Source organism: Orcinus orca, chromosome 3 (genome assembly GCF_937001465.1).
Source record: "Orcinus orca chromosome 3, mOrcOrc1.1, whole genome shotgun sequence".
Lineage (NCBI taxonomy): Eukaryota > Metazoa > Chordata > Mammalia > Artiodactyla > Delphinidae > Orcinus > Orcinus orca.
The window spans coordinates 79,332,863-79,350,795 of NC_064561.1; the positions used below are offsets into that span (position 1 = coordinate 79,332,863).

Genomic DNA, 17,933 nt, shown 5'->3' on the forward strand with positions numbered 1-17,933 from the left:
TTATTTTGAAAATAGCAATCACTAGTTTCTCTAACTGGTTAGAAATTTAGAATCATATTCATAATAAAAGAACTGCAATTTTAACTGCTAGTGCAGGTTTCCTTGTATCTGCCCCTACTCCTATACCCCAGCCCGCCAACCTAAATAAATTTCATCACATTAGCCAAAATGATCCTGTTAAACATTAAGTCTAATTGTGTTACTCCTTTACTCAAAACACTCAATTGCTTTCCCAGTTCAAGTACCACTGAAGAGAAGTAGTGTAAGAAGAGGTACTAGAACATTTTGAAGGGAGGAAAGGGCAGATATTAAACATTTAGGATCCAGAATTAAGCTGTAGGTCCAAAGATACTAAAAAGGACAAAAAAGATAGTGGAAGAACATGAACAGCATTCTAAACCTCTATGAATGTGAAAAACATATTTTTCAGAACCAGTCTCATACAAATCTCCTAGTATATATTCTTCTATAAGAGAAAAAAATGTCTCCCTGACTACAACCTTACAAGGTATACCTTACTGTTCTCTACTTAAAATGAATTCTTTATACCAGCTTCATCAGATATTCAACATATATCTGAAAGTAATTAAAATTATGTACAGTAATATAAATATATATAATTATAACAACTTCCATATACCATTTCCAGGTAGAATAGTCCACAAGTCTACTTTTCTTTGACTCTTGAGAATTCTGAATGCAATTACTATAGGCAAATTCTTAGATTTATTTTTTTCCCTATTTCAGTAAAAAAACAAAATAGTGGAAAGTGTTACACATGTGGAGTAAGGACTGAGTGGTCATAATGAACAATGGAAATTTAAAGAACCATGTGGAATTTCTGTGGCACTAATGATTTTCAAAAACTACTGGTAAATCAGTAATTGAATTCTTCTCTAAATATTAAAAACCCTTTAGACTTACTTCAATATCTGTAATAGGCATGCCAACTATCTGCTAGATTAAAAACAAGTTGACTTCACATGTAACTAACAGCAGGCAAAGTCCCCAGGTAATTAGTTTAAGTTAAATGATCTGTTAGCATGTCTGAGTAGGTCATCCATAAAAGAATCAGAAATTTATACAAAGTAATTAATCCAATAACTTACTTTTCTTTCTTTGGTTTAGTATTAATATCTCCTAAGACCATGATATCAGAGAAGTCTATCCGGAACTTGCTAAGCAAAGTAGCCATCCTAGAACAAAGCATTGAGACACATGAAGGGTGTATATAGAAGTATTCTTACTCTATTTATGGCTGAATCGATAGGTACTAAACAGAGTCCATCTGAATTAACTTACAAAGTAGACATCTAAATTCTGAGTAGAAACTTGTGTTGTATTCTTTTACTTTCTCTGAATCTCTCCTTAGTATCCAATAATGAATGGACAGAGCAAGACATTAATAATGAAATCTGAATGGCAACTAGTTTTTTTAAAGTTAATTTTAGTCAAATTATATTGGTAAGTATATGTATTTCAGTAAAAACTAGTAAACAGTTATTTTAAAATTAGTCCAACTCTGACTTTTCGGGCAAAACTGAAGCTATAACTGATGGCAGATTAAGTTCACAGCTTTTTTTTTTTTTTTTTTTTTTAAAACTGGGACAAACGTGAAAAGGAGCTCCAATAAGCCTCTAATTTTTCAGTAAATAAATACCTTTTTGGAGGCAGAGTTGGCAATTAAACTTTGGTGGTAACAATAAAAAAGTTGAAACACACATACAGGAAAAGCAATTAACAAAACAGGATTTTATTTTTAATAAAATGAGTTTTCTAAATTAAGGTAACAGAAAACAAACAAGCTATAGGTTTAACTTTTAAATTACTAGTATTTCTTGCATAATTCATGATTTGAAATGTATAAACACTTAGCTCAACTCCAGTGTAAATCTACTAAGTGCCTAATATGTGTTATAGGACCCACAAAACTCAAATCTAAGATAAGAAAATAATTCAAGCCTCAGAATGTAATGATTGGTATCAAGTATATCGTGTTTCAGGAAGGGAATGTAACAACTACAAAGAAACAGGGAAGGCGTTATGAGGAAGGTGACAATAAGTACTGGGGTTTTAAAGAATGGAGTTATTTTAACAGAGAAGGGAGGAGGCAAGTGAAGAACTATTTGTAGTAGACAGATGAGAGCAGGCAAAGAAGTGAAAGTCTGAAATCATATGTTTGTTTAGAGCAGATGTAGAAATGTAAACTGAAGTACAAGGCGTATTTGGGGGAATAGGAGATATAGACAGAAAGGAAACAGGAGGACAGATTGTAAAGGGCCCTATCGCCTAGACTCTCTGTGGTGTGTAACAGAGAAGAAGTTAAAAATATTTGGGGCAGAGGCATCACATGATCAAAGCTTTGCTTTCTAAACGTGAAACTGGGAGCAATATGCATGATATATTACGAAATGATCAGAGATGAGACACAGTGTACTTAGAGAAGCAATGAAACCAGAACTAGAACTGTGACAGGACAGACAGAAATAAGAAAATGGACAATGCCATCCTGCATTTCTGTTGTCTAGAAGTCTACAAAATATAATGCATATAAAAATATCACTTTTGTGTATTTTTTACCCTGATTTTTCTTTTTAAAAAAGGCTGCTTAACACTTTGATGCTGCAAGTATTTAATAAAGATTTTCTAAAATGTCAATATGTTAAAAAATATTACATATAAGTAAAACCAAGAATCTAAACTTAAACGTTAAGACTAAAAGAGAATGAGGTTTTACTTGTTTAACTAGACTTTTCAGCTTCACTACAGAACAGAGCAACATGACTGACATTTTCTGTGTTGTCTAATTGTTATCCCTATCAAATCTATATTGAAATAATGAAGTACTACTAGATAAATGCCCATCAATTTAAAACAGACTTACGCTCTCCGGTCATGGTCTATTCTGTTTATTTTTCCACCAATGAATACTCTGATCTTACAATCTTTCCACTTTTTCTTGGTAGTCAGAAGATAAGGTATCAATAAGGTCAAACCTGAATCATAAAAATATAACAAATCACTTATTAAAACACTAATTTCTCAATTAAGAACTTTTAATTCAAGTTAGTTGCTAAAAACACCTTTATTATAACTCAATATGAAAGAAAATTGTTCTTTTGTTCTTTCAGTCCTTCCTTAATAATTCAGTCAAAAAGCCACTTGGCCTGAATAAGGAGAGAGGCCCAGTGGAGTCAGGGCCCATGCGAGGAAGTCAAAGAAATGAGATAGTGGCCTGGCAGGGTAGGGAGACTGGTTATATCAGGACTGAGGAAAAGAGAGTATTCACTGAAGCTAACGGGAGCCATGTTTCTCAATGGAATGAGAAACATAAAAAGGGAGAAGCTGGAGCGAACCCTGCAGTGTTGCAATGGAAGTGGTTTCAATCTATACCTGTATATACAAATAGGTGTGTGTGTGGGGGGGTGGGGGGGTGTGTTTCCTACATCTGTCCACTAAGAGGGCCTGGGAGCAGTCACACCCTAGTAGAAACGGGCATTTCTAATGCCCTGACCTTTGTTTCTAAATACCATTCTCCACTAAAAGGAATCAAGCCTCTTTGGATAAAGGGTGATTCAAGTGTTGGTGTAGGTAAAGTACAAAACTGAGCCTGGAATGTCTTATTTTATCAGAAAATAAAGAATGATTTGGATATGACAAATGGACACAGAAGTTATCCTAAAGAGAATACTGCTGGCCAAATCTGGGACAACATCAAAACAAACTGTGAGAATGAAAAAATCATAATCCACTGAATAAAACAGGAATCCATAAGTCCACACAGAAGTAAAGAGAAAGCTCCTCTTTATAGTTAAACACCAACTAATAAATGAAGAAATGACAGGATTGGAAAAATCACCATTTGGACACCACAAACACACCACAACAATCGTAACAGCAAGAATAAATTCAGGCAGAAATATCAATGGATGCTAAAGATGGTGCCAAAAATAGCAGTAATGATGGTATATGTGCATAGTCTCAAAGTAACTCCCCATGCCCCAAATATCATAATCATGAAAGGGGGTAACGATAAGTTTTCGGTATATAAACCTTGGGAAAACCACCTTACTCAATGGTCAAAGCTACCTTCACCAGTGATGAGACAAATCAACACTATGCCACCTGATAAGACGCAGACAGAAGGGCACAGCATCACTTCTGTGATATTTCTACCCACAGAAACTAATTATGATGAATCATTAAACAGCACTCCAAATCAAGTGACATTGTACAAAATGGTCTGTAATATCTAAAAATAATGTTAAACTCATGAAGCTCAAGGAAGGACTGAGCAACTTTCAATTTGAAGGATACTGAAGGGACAGGACAACAAAGTGTGATGCCTGATTCTGGAACTAATCCTGTTGCTTTGGGGGACCTGGCTTAACGGGAATGGGGTCAATGAAGAGTATATACCATTTCCTAGTACTACCCCCAAAACTTCAGAAAATTTAAACTTCTTAAAAACATATATTAGCAACCTTACCTCCATCATCAAAAAGCCACCAGACATCAATAGTGTTCTTTCCCTGTTTTTTCTGAAACTGTGTACTGGCTTCAAGAAGCTTTTGGTCAGCTACATTTAAAGGCACAGCAGGGCCTTTGGGTTCTGAAGGATCAAGCAGAAAAATAAGATATTAGGGAGAAGGTAAATATTAAAGTATATTTTGCTAAATTCCCATAGTTCCCTAACTTTTGTATATTCAAATGTTTATAATGTAGTTGTATATATGACATCAATCATAAGGTTATAGTTGTTTACAATTTAAATATACTTTTAAAAGGGTTACAGATAAAGAATATCTCTATAATACCTAAACTCATCCAAATTATCTTGCCTAATTTCTAATATTTTGAAGCATTCTGAATGAAAGAGAATCATAAAAACTACTAAAGAAAATTATGATCGCTAGATTTTGATTTTTGAAAAGCTGTTTCAGGCTAACTGGGCAAATTAAGCTTATGCCCGTTCCATGAACATAATTTCTTTTGTAATCTGGTTTCTCAATAATTCAAAGCTCAAAAAAAATTTTAAATGTAACGTTATCTGTAATATAAAAGACAGAAAGAAATGGGAGACATATCAGTACAGTCATGCAGTTATCACAATGAAACCTCTCAGTCTAAGGAAAAACTCCCTCATCTATACCTAACTTTTGTCCCCTCAATATGTGAGGCCCAATTCTAAAGCCATATAACCACCACATCTTTCTTTGAATCACAGAAAGACTGTGGGAACTCCTAGGAAGGGCACCCATCTACTGTAGGTCTAAAGAACAATTTATCAAGGGAGTTCCCATTATGTATCCCCAGGAATTAAAAAGGAAGAAAAAAAAAATCAGCACCGACTCTGTGAGCAAGCAAATGACTATAATGAAATCCCTACACCAAATTTTAAAAGCATAAATCCACAGAAGGAAGTCTGATCACTTTTGTAGAATGTCTGTCATTCACTTTTCATGCTGCCATGATGTACGCAAAACATGACGAATGATTTTGCATGATGAAATAATATGGCTACCAAACCACACTGCTCCATAACTCTCACCTCTATCTCCTTCTCATAAAATTCATGTACGTTGACATGACTGTATCTCCCAAACGCAGCAGGACTGTGAGAAATATTGTAATTTTTGAAATGAGAAATATATTAGTATCAAAATTAAGGACTTGGCTGGGTACAACTGATGGTAAAGAATGCAAGTGACACTGTAAATAAACCTATTTCAGTGTCTCTACTTATCATCTAAACCATGCAGTTTAAATTTAAAAATTAAAATACTGACTTTCAGGATTTGAATATTTCTGAAATACTACCATGATTTAAAAGAATTTGTCTTTGATTTAAAGGAATTTGTCTTTGATATATCACCTTTTCCTGGGGTAATTTAATGCTTTAGTTGGCCTAATGATAATTTTTCTAATCTGCATTTAATAAAAAACTGTAACATCACCTCACCATGGAAATAAAAACCAAGGTAAAGGAAGAAAATAATAAGATTGGAGTTAAAGAATTAACAGTATGAGAAAAAGGATTAAAATAAAATGATGAAAAATGCCTGCCTTTTTTCAACAGTGGTTGAGTTGGAGTCTTGCCATCCTCTTCCTCATCTAGATTATGTTTAAAAAACACAAAATATAAGTTAATTGCCTTCTTATTAATAAAATAATGAAAATGTAACTAGAACACATTTATAAATAAAACATAGTATGAAGAAACAGTGTGAAAAATAATTAAGACTGAAGATATTTTCTACACTGAGTGTTCAGGATTTGAAAAAGCAAACATATTTTAGACTCCTCCAACAGGGCTACTGAGTAACACCCACCCCTAAATTTCATTCCTGTAAAACGGACAAAAACTTTAGAATTTTTAAACTTTTAAACTTTCATACTTGAAATTAGTTGCTCTGGCTTATAAAGTAGAAATATGATATTATAAAACTGATGTTGCAAGTAATACATAAATTTCAAACATGCCACTGCATCACTGTGCAAATGACTGACAAGGAATATTAGAAGCACTTAATAGATATATTTGATATTTGTAAAAATTAATCACCACTTGAAATATTTAGGAATTTGATCAGAGACAAGAGTCTTTTGGTTTATATAAAATGCCAGGTTATACAGGAGTGATTTTTCAAATACATAAATTTATATATATACATATATGTATATGTGTGTGTATATATATATATACATACACATATATACACATGTGTGTACATGCATGTATATAGCATATGTTGGTCCATTTACATACCTATAAATATTTCCTAGGGTTAATAGTTTTCCTAATCTGAAATTTTTTTCCTATTCTAAGCTGTACTATTTGTTTAAGGCACATAAAACTCCCAACTTGGACAGGAAAGAGTACACTGCAGTGGGCTCTTGAGTCAGACTCCCAGCATTCCAAGATTACCTCTAACCCTTCTTCTAGCTGTGTGACCTTAAGCTAGTTACTTTACTTAACTCCTCACTTTCCTCATTTGTTAAAAGGGTGAACAATACCTACCTCTTAAGGTTGTCATATTGCAAGCATTAATGCACTCAGCTCAGTGCCTAGCACAAAACATATATTCAAAGGGTACTCTTTCTGTCCCTCTGCATACTGCATGCCTCAATAAGACAGACGTACGAAATATAATAACTATACCAGAATGTTTATAATTCTGAAGACGTTTAAAATTATATAAACTTTCCTATATTTTCTGTACTAATTTTGAAAATAATTGGCTAAATAGAAAATAAGCACAAAATAAATGCTATTTTTGAATGCTAATTTTTATGCCTGTTATGGAACAAGAAACATTTCAATTATTACATTTAATTTAATAGTATTAAATATTACTGTTCATATAAAGTAGATATTTGATATTATCTATTTTTAATGATAATAAAAAACATAAATATAACTATGGACATTCTGTATTCATTTCAAAGAGCTCAGAAATGTCAAGGAAATCTTGACACTGAAAAATGATTTAAACTAAGTTAAAGGCGTTTACATTTTTATAATAAAAAGATGAGTAGAAAGGTACTGACCCAGTTCCCTACTCTATAAAAATAGACTTCATAAGATTGTGACATACATTAATGAGCTAATGAATGTATAACATCTACTACAATGTGAGAGGAACAGTAGATGCCTGATAAATATATTACTTCTCCTCCTATCATAGTTTTACCTGTTAATTCCTAACAGATTCCGTAAAGAAAGGATCTGTTTTAGGCAAGAGAAAATGACAACAACAACAAACAAGAGGAAATGAAAGAATGTATACCACAAACTAAAAATAAATGCAGGAACATAAGAAGAGTTATCAGAACCAGTTTATAGAATTTTGAGGTGAAATAGAAAAAAAAAAGATTATAATCAAGCCAGCAAAGAATTGATATGGAAAATGGGTCTCAACTAAACTCTCAACTACCACTACTCTAAGCAAACAAGGTAAATAAGGAGGAAAGATAAAAGCAACATTAATGCTTCTAAATAATCTAGAAGAGATTTCAGAGGTAGGAGTTGTCCAAGGTTATCAATTTCAGAAAAAGAATGGTAATTATTTTACAGGAAGCAAAAGTATGATACGGTTTGATGATTTACAGTGCAGATTTTTCTTGTTGCATGTCAGCTGGGAGTAGGACAGATGGAGATACTAGGCTGAACAGAGGTAGGAGAGTGAGGGTGGGAGAGTAAGATTTGGAAGTCATTCCTCTTTCCTTCTCATAAACATGACATAGAGATTTGTGGATGAAATTATCCCAAAGTCTCAGGAGATTTGGAAATCTTTTTTTGGCTTAAACCACATTAGCCACCAGGAGTATTTATTTCTGTAATTATGGCCCAACAGTTCAGCAGACAAACGTAAATTGCTCATTTCTTGGGAGGAGACTACATTGAGCAATAAAATTACACTTGATATTTTACTACATTGTTTTACCTGAACAATACCAGGTACAGTAGATGTAAAAATATTCTGAGTATCTCAGCACATAAACAAAACCCCTGGTATTGAAGTATCTTGATTTACACAAAAAATTATGTAAACTAATTTTATAAACATCATTCCTTTCAGTGTTATCATATGCTATATACACATTACTCCAAAACTACCATGTTTCTTTCCAAGTTCAGATTAATCTATGCTTCAAATTAAAATTAAGTATAAATAAAAACATACAAGAGCATGTTTAATAAACTGGCATGGTTTCTGTTCTATGATCTACTTAATACCTTAAAAATAATCATTTGTAGCCATTTTGGAAAGGCATAAATTTTACCTGAGCAACTAGAAATGAACAATACACGTTTGAGAACTGGTTACTTTGTAAGACATACCATATAATAAAAACTGTTTCTTCCAAAATTAAAACATTACCATTAATAAAACTTCTTGTTTGAATAAAAATTACCTTTATGTGTAATGGATTTTTCGCTAGATGGTTTAGAAGTATCTAAATCTGATTTTTTACTATACTCCACACTTAGTACCACATCCTTAACACCAGGAGACTTCTCTTGTGATGACAGTAATTCTTCTGTAGACATAAAGTATTCAAAATGTTATCTGAATCTTTTAACAAAAGAGGGCATCATGGTATAATAGCATTAAATGACAATTTTAAGCAAAGTTGATAATGGTAAGTTTATAATGAATAATTTCTTATTATAAACAAATGTGACAATCAATTTTGAAATGACTATTCAACTAAATATCTTTAGCCACAACTAACTGTCAGACATTTGAATTAGGTGATGGGGAATCAGTAATGAGTGAGATGTACAGAACATAAGAATCTGGTACACAAAACAATGATGTATAAAATGTGAACCAACTCTACTCTAAAAGTCATTTACACATGAAAAAATTTAGGATGTGACAAATGTTCATATACATATAAGATGACAGACAACAGTGAAAAATTATACCCATGACTATAAAGCCAAAACTAGGGGATAGAGTTCTTTCCTAAGCTCATGGTGAAAGTGCCGTCTCTATTTTTAAAGCACTTTCTTCATTTTTTGTTTTTTGGGAAGGAGTTAGTAAACGTTTAGCTTCCACAATAAAAAAGATTTATCATAAAGACAAACATAATATGAAATTGATCTTCTGTCCATAATCCTCATCACTGATATGTGTATATTAAGAGAAATAACAATAGAAAGTATGTAAGCCTCAGTGCCAGCACTATGCTAAGAGCTTCACAGACAGTATCTTCACAATAGCCTTATGAATAAAGATGAGGAAACTGAGGCTTGGAAGTCAACAAATTTGCCCCAGCTACAAAACTACTAAGAGAAAAAGGTGGAATTTGCAAAGCATATCTGACTCTACAGCCTATGCTCTTAAGCCCTGTGCTAAAGCAAATTCCTGTCTCCAAATCTTAATGATGAATAAGGAGACTTTCAAAACAATTCTTATGATTATAAACACGTGAAAATATTTTCTTGAACTTCCAATCACATTTAAATCTCAGCAAATTACAGAGTATATCATTTATTAGCCAAACTCTGATGTTTTTGAGAGTGAAAGGGAACACTACTAATAATTATGCAGAGTTATTAACAGGTATCCTAAACCAAAATTACTGTTAGAGCATAACAAGCATAATAAATAGTATTTTGCAAGGCCTACTCCAGAGTAAGAAAATGCATTTTCAGCAGGCCATACTTTTGTGTTACATGGATAAAGACCTCAAAGCATTCCTTTCAGAAATGCACAATACCCTTAAAGTGGTGGGGGGAGTGGGAGGATTAGAACAGCTTAAATACATGAACAGATGAGGAAAGTTCATTATATGCCTCTCAGCTATTTAGCCTTAGCTAATTTTGATGACCTGGTTAATTAATTGATAAGGATAAAATATTAGGTACACAAATTTTCTTAAACTTACAGTATTTTTTAAGCTACAAGGAAATCATTAGAGGGTATGGAATTTTCCATACTTTTTATAAAGTTGCCCAAAGTGCTAAGTATACTTTAACAGGTTTTAAGCTTAATGAAAAAAAAGTTTTAAAAGCTTAAAAAATTATATAGTTTGAGAGGAGATCAGTGGGTGTCAGGGGTTAGAGAACAGGGAAAGGGTATGAATGGAAGCTATAATGCAGTAGCACAAGGGAGATCTCTGTGGTGATGGAACAACTCTGTATCTTACATGAAACAACATATGTGACAAGTGAAACAGAACCACACACATGTGCTTGTGTGCACATTTGTACATACAAGTGTATGTAAAACCGGTGAAACCTGAATAAGGTATGTAAATTGTCCCAATGTCAATTTCCTGGTTTTGATACAGAACTATAGATAAGATGTTACCAGTGGGGGAAACTGGAGGGAGGGTACACAAATTTTTGTGAATCTATAATTACTTCAAAATGAGAAAGTTACAAAATATAGTCTTTTCTGAAGAAAGAGTAAATGATATAACAAAGTTTAGTTTTTCATTATTAATATGCCTCTATGTACAAAGTATATCTTCCATAAACATGAAAATGTCTAAAATGTTTTCCTCTGATTATTTTATTTATCATGTAGTTTTATAACTTTGGCCAAACTACAATCATAACTAATGTTTGTTTCTCTTAAACTTATGATTTGAATTGAATTTTATTCTATTAATAATTACTAGCCACCATTCAGGTTGGTACAAAGAGAAAATCCAAACTTTGGTAGAGCCAATCAGATCTGATCTTAAAATGCCATACAATAAGTATATGACACATATTAGATGGTAAATATTAAAATTATTAAAGAATTTGTAGAATTACATATAATTTTCTAACAAAGTAATTTATATTTTTAAGATAAAAAATGTATTTCAAACAAGATTTACCTTGTCCTTGAAGATGAGATATATCCAGACCCTCTTTTAGGCGGATAACTACTACTCCATATTGTATATCAAAGGCGTCACTGTAACAAGAAAAAAACAAAAAAAAATTCTTTTAAATCACAAAAATTTCTGTCTCTCTCCTCTATAAAATGAAGGCAATAGTAGATGATCTCTAAATTTACTTTCAGCTTTAAGTATCTGATTCTTATAATATGCTTTAAAAATTACAGTGACATCCATATTTTCTCCAGATTCACTGGAGAAAAAATTAATAGACATGTTAACCTTCCTCTGCTGTACTGTGAAAGATCTAATTAACTATTAGAGAAGAAATAACTACAAGTATTTTAAAAAATAGTTAATAAAGTAATTGAATCAAAATCAATTTCCTTAAAGAAAATCCAGTGAATATAGCTCTTAGTCTACTTCAGACTAAAATAGCTAAATGTTTTTGCTATAAGGTATAGAAATTTCTATAATGTATATAATTTCTTTAAGCTATAGAAGTTGATTTGCAGTTTCAGACCCTCCATACTGTTAATATATACATAGTAAATAAAGTATACCTCAACTGTTCAAGGTATTTAAAATCACAACCAGAACATAAGTGTCACAAGATAAAAGAGTAAGCAGTATCACTGCTTTAAAATAGCCATCAAGGTCTATGGTTCCAGAAACCAGAGAGCAATATTTTACCTATCTTTAAACTGCTGCTTGACATATAATACTTGGATTAATACTTGACTCTCAGAGCAAACATTCACTTCAGTTCCTAAAAGATCAGTGTCAGAAAAGACTCCTTTCTTTCAGCGCTCCCATTATGACAAACTACAACTAATAATGAATGAATTATTTGCAAAAATGTCACTTTTTCTATTTTCTAGGATAATTACTCCATCTCACTGGTCTTACGTCTTCAAAGAAAAAAAGCATACTCTTTGGCTCAAAGCCCACATGATGTAGTCTTTCTTTCACAGTCTCCTTCTTTCCCTAATCCCCATGCGTACGAAGTACAGACTACAGAATTAGAAAGGGAGAGTGAAGTGCTGTTTACGAAAAAGTTAACAAACCCAAAGCCAAAGACCAGTCACAACCTCTGACAAACCAGCAGAGCTTGAATTTTACTAAAAACCATTTAACAATTACTTGGGAAATCTTAAGTATCGTATATTTTACTAATGAATATAAAGAGATTTATGAAAGTAAAGTATGAGATCTGGTTACTTCCACAAAGATGTTTCAAGGTAGCTATGAAAACAAAAGCATTATATGTGATACAGGCAAATAATTATATGGTTCTACCAATAGATACAACAGGAGCTCCAGGAAGGGAAATAACTCCAGTGAGTTAAGGATAAACAGATAAAAATTCACAGAGAAGTAGGATTTGAATCTGGTACTAGAGTTATTTTGCCAAATATAAATTTTTTTTAAATGACAATTTTTATAAAGAAATACTTTATAAGGAGTGAACAGTTCTATTTCAGCAGCATCTGTGACAAGAAAAAGACTACTCTTCAAGTATGATGTACTAAGAGGGAATCCTTATCCTCTATAAAACAGTGTGAATGAGATAAAGAGATTTGCTAAATAAATACTAGGAATACTAGAAAAGGTACTTTTCAAGATTAAAAACAAAATATGACAAAATAGAAATTTTATTCTTTTTATTAAATAACTCACTCCCAAAACACCTTTGTAATAGATTAAACAGATACGTATCCAAAAATAACATGGATAGATTCAAATCAGAAAGACAAAGTAACAAAAGGATAAGAACTCATTAGACAACCTGTAAGAAGGAAATTAAAGTGAAGTAAATCAAAACTATGCTGTCTTATAAACATCATTGGAAATACCACTGAAAAGTGAATAGTAAACGCAGAACTTAATACTTCAAGGGGGTGGAAAAGCAAACATGTAAGTGCATTTTAAAAAAAGAAATGTAAATAACTTCCAAATGATTATTTTCATTCTATGCTTCTACTAGAAGAGACTATATGAGAAACAGACTTCAAAAACCAGTGCAAGCTTTCAAAATTAATATTTTCTGAATCAACTAAGTTACTGAATTAAAAGGATACTTACTTAAAAAAAAAAAAAAGGATACTTACTGAAATAAGTTTATATACATATCCATATCCCTCATATCTGCTTGCAACCAGTCTTTCTTAAATCCAAGGACAAGTGTGTTTGGTTTCATACGCCCAAGACCAGCAGCCTAAAACACAGAAAAAATACAACTTTAAAGATATGCCACTCACAAAATGCTTTTTAAATGACAATATCCTCCTAATGGACAGCCTCTAAACATTTTTATTTTTAACGTGTTTTTATAAATTTATTTATTTTATTTATTTTTGGCTGTGTTGAGTCTTCGTTGCTACGCATGGGCTTTCTCTAGTTGCAGTGAGCGGGGGCTACTCTTCATTGGGGTGCGGGGGCTTCTCACTGCTGTGGCTTCTCTTGTTGCGGAGCATGGGCTCTAGGCGCGTGGGTTTTCGTAGTTGTGGCTCGTGGGCTCTAGAGCGTAGGCTCAGTAGTTGTGGCGCATGGGTTTAGTTGCTCCACGGCATGTAGGATCTCCCCAGACCAGGGATCAAACCAGTGTCCCCTGCATTAGCAGGTGGATTCTTAACCACTGTGCCACCAGGGAAGTCCCTAAACATAAAATTGTGTACCCTTATCAGCAAAAATAGTTGAGCATCCAATGCATGCATATTTATAAATTATACATACATTAATTATATTACTTATGATTAAACATACACAAAAATAGAAGATAAACACCTGAAAAGTTCTAAATGTATATTTTGTACTTTTATGATTTATCAGAATTTTCATTTTTAGGAAGGGAAAGATGATGGAATATACTTAACCTTTCATAAAAATCATAACAATACAGTGGTATTCCCAGTTACATATTTTGCCATTAAAACCTAGAAGCAGAAGTCCAAATTGAATACATGCGTTGTTGGCTACAGTTCAGAATTCCATCAGTTTTTCTTGCAACTTCATGTAGAGTTGCAATTCAATATGCTTATACAAATATGCTCCCAGATCCAATTAATTTCTTTTGTAATTTTTTAAAAATTAATTAATTTTTGTCTGCATTGTATCTTTGTTGCTCACATGGGCTTTAGTTGCAGCGAGTGGGGGCTACTCTTCATTGTGGTGCGCAGGCTTCTCACTGCAGTGGCTTCTCTTGTTGCGGAGTGTGGGCTCTAGGCGCGCGGGCTTCAGTAGTTGTGGCACGCGGGCTAAGTAGTTGTGGCTTGCGGGCTCTAGAGCACAGGCTCAGTAGTTGTGGCACATGGGCTTAGTTGCTCTGCGGCATGTGTAATCTTCCCGGACCAGGGCTTGAACCTACGTCTCCTGCACTGGCAGGTGGATTCTTAACCAGTGCGCCACCAGGGAAGTCCTCTTTCATAATATTTTAAAACACACTAAAAATTCTATTCCCAAGGTTGGCTACTCACATAAGATTTTTTTTTTATGGTAAAAGATAAATAAAACAGTTTGCCATTTTAGCCATTTTAACATGTACAATTCAATGGCATTAATTACATTCACAATGTTGTACAACCAACCCCACTATCTGTTTCCAAATGTTTCTCATCACCCTAAACAGAAATTCTGTAAACACTAAGTAATAACTACCCGTTCTTTCCTCCCTCCAGGCCCTGGTAACACCTAATCTACTTTTGTCTCTACGAGTTTGCTTATCCTAGATATTTCCTATAAATGGAATCACACAATATTTGTCCCTTGTGTCTGGCTTATTTCATTTAGCATAATGTCTTCCAGGTTCATCCATGTTACAGCATCTATTAGAACTTCTTTCCTTTTTATGGCTGAATAATATTTCATTCTATGTGTATACTACATTTTGTCTATCCATTCATCTGTTGACACATGCTTAGGTTGTTTCTATCTTTTGGCTACTGTGAATAATGCTGCAACAAACACTGGCCTACAAATATCTGTGTGACTCCCAGCTTTTAATTTCTTTGGGTATATGCCTAGGAGTAGACTTGCTGGATATACAGTAATTCCTTGTTTAGACTTTTGAGGAACTACTAAGCTGTCTCCCACAGCAGCTGCATCATTTCACACTCCCACCAGCAATGCAAAGGTTCCAATTTCTCCACATCCTCAGCAACACTTGTTAGTTCCTGTTTGTTTGTTTACTTAATTACACACATGCTAGTAGTGTAAAATGGTATCTCACTGTAGCTTTGATTTGCATTGCTCTAGTGACTAATGATACTGAACATTTTTTCATGTGCTTATTAGTTATCTTTATTTCTTTGGAGAAATGTTTATTCAAGTTATTAGCAAATTTTTTAATTGGGTTGTCTGTCTTTTTGTTGCTGCTTTAGGAATTCTATGTATATTTTGGATATTAAACCTTATCAGATATATGATGTAAAAAGATTTTCTTCCATTCTGTAGATTGTCTTTTCATTTTCTTGATAATGTCCTTAGATGCACAAAAGTTTTTAATTGTGAAGTCGAATTTGTTTACTTATTTGTTTTGTTGCTTGTGCTTTTGGTGCCATATCTAAGAATCCATTGCCAAATTCAAGGTCATGAAGATCTACCTCTATGTTTTCTTTAAAGAGCTTTATGGTTTTAGCCCTTATATTTAGATCTTAGATCCATTTTGAATTAATATTTTATGTGCCATGAGGTCACACTTAAGTTTTTATAAGTGATATACTTAAATCATTTTTTGTTAAACTTACCAAGTGCTGACCATGTGCCAGACACTGTTGTAAAGACTCTGCATAATTAGGGAACAAAAGAAATAAGCCTAACCATGTAAAGTTTACATTCATTTTCAAAATGTTCTATCCATGCACAAGTTTCTTTCAAGAAATAAGAATTTTTTTTCCACTCTACTATAAACAATGCTTTGCCCTCAGGAGACAGATAAAGAATATTTTTTATTTAAAAAACTGTTATATAGCAAGGTAGCCACTAACCACACAACATAATTTTGATATTTTTGGGGTTTTTTGGTAAAAGAAAACCAAGAAATATCTTCAAGTTTTATTGTTTTTTAATGAAGTAAGCTACAAGATGACCAGCAACTTCTTGATGGTACAAAATACTGTGAGAGTTACTCCGTTTCTCATCACAAACTTTGGTTACAACCTTATTATAATTAAAAGGTTTTATTTTTATAAAATTGACAGTAACATTCAGAGGTACTCTGTGCACTTCTGTTTTCAACTTCATTATCGTAATAACTTTTCCTTGAATGAGTAAAGAAATTTCACATCTATCAGTCATCCTAAATCCTTTGTAAATTCTAATCGAAGTACCTATTCAGTTAGAAGTAATGTTTTCAGTTTCCATAAAACATCATGTGTTTTAAAGAAATAACATTACTGAAAATATGTCTTCTCTGGAACATATTCCTTTTGGCTCACAGAAAATCAGTTCTTCATGGACTTCCATAATTGAAACTGATATAGCAAAATGCAGTCATCTGAAGCTTATTACAAATAGCTTTGGTTTCAATCAAAACATTCTCACTGTGTTGTTTTTTTGAATCGTTAGCAATGTTTTCTGTGAATCTTCCACCAGAACTTGCTGACAAGAAAGGCATTTAGTTTGTTATAATATTTTTCTGTGTATCATCATAACCATTTTTACTGTAGCAGAAAGAACAACTCTTTCCCCAATAGTATGTGGCTTTTTATTTCTGTCATGACTATTAAGTAAAAACATTTCCAAACATCATGGTTATCTAATTTAGTTAAGTACTGCCATGAGATTCATATTTAAGAATTACAAACAAGAAATGAAGGAAACAACAGCAAAGATCAATAAAACTAAAAGCTGGTTGTTTGAGAAGATAAACGAAATTGATAAACCATTAGCCAGACTCATCAAGAAAAACAGGGAGAAGACTCAATAGAACTAGAAATGAAAAAGGAAAATAACAACTGACACTGCAGAAATACAAAGGATCATGAGAGATTACTACAAGCAACTATATGCCAATAAAATGGACAACCTGGAAGAAATGGACAAATTCTTAGAAAAGAAGAACATCCCAAGACTGAACCAGGAAGAAAGAGAAAATATGAACAGACCAATCACAAGCACTGAAATTGAGACTGTGATTAAAAATCTTCCAACAGGGCTTCCCTGGTAGCGCAGTGGTTGAGAGTCCGCCTGGCGATGCAGGGGACACAGGTTCATGCCCCGGTCCGGGAAGATCCCACATGCCGCGGAGTGGCTGGGCCTGTAAGCCATGGCTGCTGGGCCTGCGCGTCCGGAGCCTGTGCTCCGCAATGGGAGAGGCCACAACAGTGAGAGGTCCGCGTACCGAAAAAAAAAAATCTTCCAACAAACAAAAGCCCAGGACCAGATAGCTACACAGGCGAATTCTATCAAATATTTAGAGAAAGCTAAAACCTCTCCTTCTCAAACTCTTGCAAAATATAGCAGAGGGAGAAACACTCCCAAACTCATTCTACGAGGCCACCATCACCCTGATAACAAAACCAGACAAAGATGTCACAAAGAAAGAAAACTACAGGCCAATATCACGGATGAACATAGATGTAAAAATC

General features: G+C 33.3%; 1 protein-coding gene and 1 long non-coding RNA gene across 5 annotated transcripts in view; one reads left to right on the forward strand and one right to left on the reverse strand.

Annotated features, from left to right (window-relative positions):
- The window catches only part of LOC117196604 (uncharacterized), a 49,441-nt gene that overhangs the window by 16,420 nt on the left and 15,088 nt on the right, over window positions 1-17,933 (forward strand). The gene's annotated exons all lie outside the window — the stretch shown is intronic.
- Window positions 1-17,933, reverse strand: part of SLC12A2 (solute carrier family 12 member 2) — a 109,104-nt gene that overhangs the window by 7,390 nt on the left and 83,781 nt on the right. The window contains exons 18-24 of one of the 2 annotated variants that reach the window (XM_004279865.3): window positions 13,458-13,564; window positions 11,344-11,423; window positions 8,920-9,045; window positions 6,067-6,114; window positions 4,490-4,612; window positions 2,885-2,996; window positions 1,110-1,196 (exon numbers count right to left, since the gene is read on the reverse strand). In XM_004279865.3, coding sequence (XP_004279913.1) covers window positions 1,110-1,196; window positions 2,885-2,996; window positions 4,490-4,612; window positions 6,067-6,114; window positions 8,920-9,045; window positions 11,344-11,423; window positions 13,458-13,564 — 683 coding nt within the window. The remainder of the gene's footprint in view (window positions 1-1,109; window positions 1,197-2,884; window positions 2,997-4,489; window positions 4,613-6,066; window positions 6,115-8,919; window positions 9,046-11,343; window positions 11,424-13,457; window positions 13,565-17,933) is intronic. The other variant, XM_004279866.3, reaches the window with a different exon arrangement.